At 53.8% G+C, this 4,516-nt stretch overlaps 1 protein-coding gene across 1 annotated transcript in view; it reads left to right on the top strand.

Annotated features, from left to right (window-relative positions):
• The window catches only part of VPS53 (VPS53 subunit of GARP complex), a 139,494-nt gene that overhangs the window by 118,907 nt on the left and 16,071 nt on the right, over positions 1–4,516 (top strand). Inside the window, exon 18 of the mRNA XM_013005825.3 lies at positions 1,556–1,704. Within this exon, the coding sequence (XP_012861279.3) occupies positions 1,556–1,704 (149 nt within the window). The remainder of the gene's footprint in view (positions 1–1,555; positions 1,705–4,516) is intronic.

Here is a 4,516-nt window from a genome sequence, read left to right as displayed (position 1 = left end):
GTTCCCCGGTTTGCATTGAGCAGACCGTCCAGCGCTGCGCTGTCGGGCACTCAGCCGAGCGCCTGCTCCGGCGGTCGCGTGTCCCTTGCTCTCTCCAGGGAGACCCCTGGGAAGAGGTGCGACCCCACATTGCCTGTCTCTGTCTCTCTCTCTCCCCTCTTTTTCCAGGGCCTTAAGCCACTGAGGCCAAGAAGTGTGGTAGATACGTGGGACTCATGATAGGATTCAGTACTGTCACAGTACAAGCGATGTCCACTGCAGACCCGTTCCAGAGCGCTCCCCTTGTTCTCCACAGGCTGCGCAGACGTGGGCCGAAGCAGTCACTCACTCGTGTGTTCTTGACCTGGCCAGGGCCCACGTGACTGCGGCTCCTCTCCCCGCCCTCCACCCCACCCCCTGGTCACCCACACAGTCCACTGTGCTGCTCTCCATGTCACTGACCGGCCCTCTGATCTGCCTCTAGGGTTTGACCAGAACCCCAACATAACCCTACAGAGATTAGAGCACACACGAGCTCCCACACGCGTGCACCTTTAAAAACTACTTTATTGTAATTTTTTCAAGTGTATATACCAGTAGAGAGAATAGTACTATGACTCCCATATAGCTACTGTCCAGCTACACTAATCCTATGTGCCCTGTGCCCCCAGCCTCTTCCCGACCTCAGTTATCTTGAAGCAAATCTCGCCTATCGGCTCATGTATCCTTTCCTTTTCAAAAAGCCCTACACTCCTCCCAGCTCACTTGAGAGAAAGATCTCAGTTGGTCCTCTACCGGATTTTAGTTTTTGTTAGTCCGTGCCGTATTCAACGACTAGCCAGTATTCAACGACTAGCCAGTATTCAACGACTTGTCTCCTGGTGTATGGACGTGCCACAATCCTGTCTGTCAAAGGGGCCGGCCGTCAAACCCAGCTCCACACTCAGAGCAGGTGTGACTTTTAGCCCAGCTGCTCCTCTGATTTCCCAAGCAGCGGACCTGCCCTGTTCTCCTGCAGTCCTCTTCTGGCAGATCAGCGACAGGAAAATGGGACGCTCAGTCCATCTGCCTGCCAAGGGTGCTCCCAGGGACATGGAGACAAGGCAGGGAAGCAGCCAGCAGCGTAGGTGGGGCAGGAGGCTGGCTGAAGAAGGGGTCAGGGACGGGAAAGGCCCTGAGTTACACTGGCTGTCAAGGATAAGATGGCCACGGTTGTTCTTATTCCGGACCGGCCCCTGCAGGACGGCTAGAACAAAGTTCCCCAAGGGGACCTCCTCCTGGGGAGCATGCCGAGGTCTTCATTTCTGTTCCACCTGCCCCTGCTCCAAAGAGTGATGAGGCTGCTCTCCGGGGGAGGCTCTAGAGCAGCGGTTCTCAACTTGTGGGGGTCAAACGACCCTTTCCCAGGGGTCGCCCGATTCATCACAGTAGCAAAATGACAGTGATGAAGCAGCAATGAAAACAATGTTATGGCTGGGGGTCACCACCATGTGAGAAGCAGTATGAAAGAGTCGTGGCGTGAGGAAGGTTGAGAACTGCTGCTCTAAAGGCTGCTCTGTCCTGTCTTCCCTTTCAGATGCAGTGGCAGAATGTGGAGCACGTTGGTGACCAGAGCCCCTACGTCACCTCCGTCATTCTTCACATTAAGCAGAATGTCCCCATCATCCGAGACAACCTCGCTTCCACGCGGAAGTACTTCACTCAGTTCTGCATTAAGTTTGCAAAGTAAGTCCTGGTGGGTCCTCCTCGGTGGGTTATTTGTCGTGGCACACGTACCACCCAACGTGCTCACACTCCAGGTGTCCCCACCACCCAGCTGGGACACGTGCCAGGGCCTGCGGGCCAGCTCATTTTAACGTGTGCCCATCAGAAGCAGCGTAATAACACGACCGAATCTACCGCTGAAGTCATAGATGGCGGCACTAGCAGGTCGAGCAGCAGCCACAGCAGTGAGTTGGGGGACCTGCTGTGTGCTCCCACTCATGGGCTTAGATCATTCAAATGACCTCTCAGTGATTTCGTGTGTGCTTTATCCCTTCGACTCGATTACACCGGCAGGAACCGGCAGTGCCTGCCTTTGAGCCCTCTCCCACAGTAGGTAGAGCTCTGGCTGCCAGGATGTATCCATGCATGGACATCTCTGAGTCTGGGGAAGGGTCTGGAAGTTGGGAAGTGCGAGCCAGGGAGCTGCATCGCCACGGTAGAGGCGTGGACACAGAGCGGCAGATCTTGCCGCACGTCCCCGTGGGTGGCCACTGCTGGCTTTGGTTTTGAAGTAGGGACAGCCGTTGGTCCTTTGCCAATCAGCATCTGGCTGTAGCATGATTCCTCCTGAGACCGGCAGTGTGGCGGGTCAGAGTCTCCTCTGACCAATGAGCAAACCAGCCTTTTGGCAAACTGCTCAGGGAAGGGCTCTGGGAACGTCTGCTCAGTCCAGCTACTGTATTTAGGTTGTTCTCATCCAAGTCCCAAATGGTGAGTCAGGACTCCAAGTTTCTGTCTTCCCCACATCTCTCAGTTGTATTCAATTAGGGCTTTCCTCTCCATCACAAATAAGTTCTGAAGGAGCTACAATTTGGGGGTGGCGTGGAGCCGCAGGTTCTGGATAGTCAGGAGCAGGTGGCGTGCTCTCTCCCAGGAGCCATTAGTGCTCGCAGTGTGGCGGATGGGCCTGGCGCTGGCACTCACGGTGCTCGTGAGGGTGTGTGCACAGCACCGCTGCTAAAGCACCCCTTGACCTTCCTGTGACCACAAGTAGAAACGCCGTCCTGGGAGTAGTGACTGTGCTTCCAGAATGAGGCATGCGGCGACGGTCCACGTCCCAGCCTCAGCCTCCCCCGCTCTCCGAGCTCTTTGATTGCATGGGGAATAAGATACCCACCTCTCCCATCTGGGACAAGTCAACCCGGGGTCTAGAAAGGAGTTTTCTGTTTTAATCCGCGCTACCCTCTCATCCGCTTGAAATTCCACCCAGACATCTCAGAGGTGGGGCTCTGAGGAAACCCTTTCCCTCCCCAGCACAGTAGCCGCCACCACCCTGGTGACCTGGAGACACCTGTGGCAATTACCTGCCCATCATACTGCTGCGACTTGTCCAAGGGCCCAGCCAGCGCTCACGGCAGCATGAAGTAGAGTGGGTTCCAGACTGTTCCGTTGTGTTTACTTGTGAATTTGACCCGTGGTCCTTGTTGGGACTGGCTGATGCCGCTGTGGAAGACTGAGGAATCCCTTGTTCTCATGCCCATCTCGTCAGCAGGCCTGCCGTAGGTCTCTGTCTCTGGAGTGGCAAGTTCCCTCCTCCTCAACTTCCTTTCCAGCCCCACTTATTGAATGCTATAGAGGTGTCCTTTTGCCCCGAGTTGGACTCGGAAGCAACAAACCCTCTCCTGTTTAAGCATCCAGATCCCTCGCCTGGTTGAAACCACAGCATGAGCCCCCCTCTACTGAGTTGATTCTTAGAGGGGTGAGGCCGGCTTTTTCCAGTGGACAGAAGGAGAAAGTGGGAAGACACATAAAAGCTTTATGCTAAGGGCTAGGTACTAAGCTGGTACGTTAGGACCAGTACTAAACCATTATTATTCACTTGGTAGCTGTTCACCTGAGCCCCTGCAGTGACCTAGGTACAAAGTTAAGTGCTTTGACTTGATAGGCGTAGTTCACACCTTCATCTGACATCATCCAGTGAGAGAAGTAGGCATAAGCCAGTGAATATGATAAGGTGGGTTAGATGTCAGGGTAGAAGTCTGTGGGTGCTGTGTAGGGTATGGTCGGGGCACAAAGGAGAAGAAGGGTCAGGGCACCTGAGGATGCCAGAGGAAAGACTTCATTGAAGAAATGCCCTGAGAGGTACATGCATCGGTTCACGGGGCTGCAACCAAGGGTGTTCCGGGCAGACAGAACAGTGTCAGCAGGGACGCTGAGGCAGTCAGTAGCTTGCTGATTGATGGAGTCTCTAATTGCTCAACAAGATTGGCACATAGGGTGCCAGCATTTCAAACTGTGAGACTGAGAAGGAGAATCAAGATCGGGACAGGCCTTGTCTGCAGCTATTCCAATCCAAGGAGGGACTTGGCCGTATTTGCATTTGCAGTTGATCCCTTAAGCTGCAGATTGATTAGAGAGAATGAGGGTAAAGACAGGGAGACCAGTGAAGGAACTATGGAAAGAGATCCCGTGAGAAATGGCAAAGGCAGTAGCTGTGGCGACAGGGAGGAGGGGCTGAATGTGGGAGCAATTCGGGTGTGAGAGGATTGGATTGTTGGGTCTCTGGGTTGAAGATGAGGGAGCAGTCTTGGGTTCCTCCCCAGCTGACTGAGTCTTGGATATGCTGGAGTTGAGCTACCCATGGTAGTGAACTGTAATCATTGGATTACAGTGTACAGAGAAGGGTGTAGGGAAATGTAATCATTGGATTACAGTGTACAGAAAAGGGTGTAGGGAACTGTAATCATTGGATTACAGTGTACAGAAAAGGGTGTAGGGAAGTGGAATCATCGGATTACGGTGTACAGAAAAGGGTGTAGGGAAGTGGAATCAT

This window comes from Echinops telfairi, unplaced genomic scaffold (assembly GCF_000313985.2).
Source record: "Echinops telfairi isolate 266 unplaced genomic scaffold, ASM31398v2 ScPeMD7_7458;HRSCAF=8496, whole genome shotgun sequence".
Lineage (NCBI taxonomy): Eukaryota > Metazoa > Chordata > Mammalia > Afrosoricida > Tenrecidae > Echinops > Echinops telfairi.
This window is presented reverse-complemented; position numbering and strand designations above follow the sequence as displayed.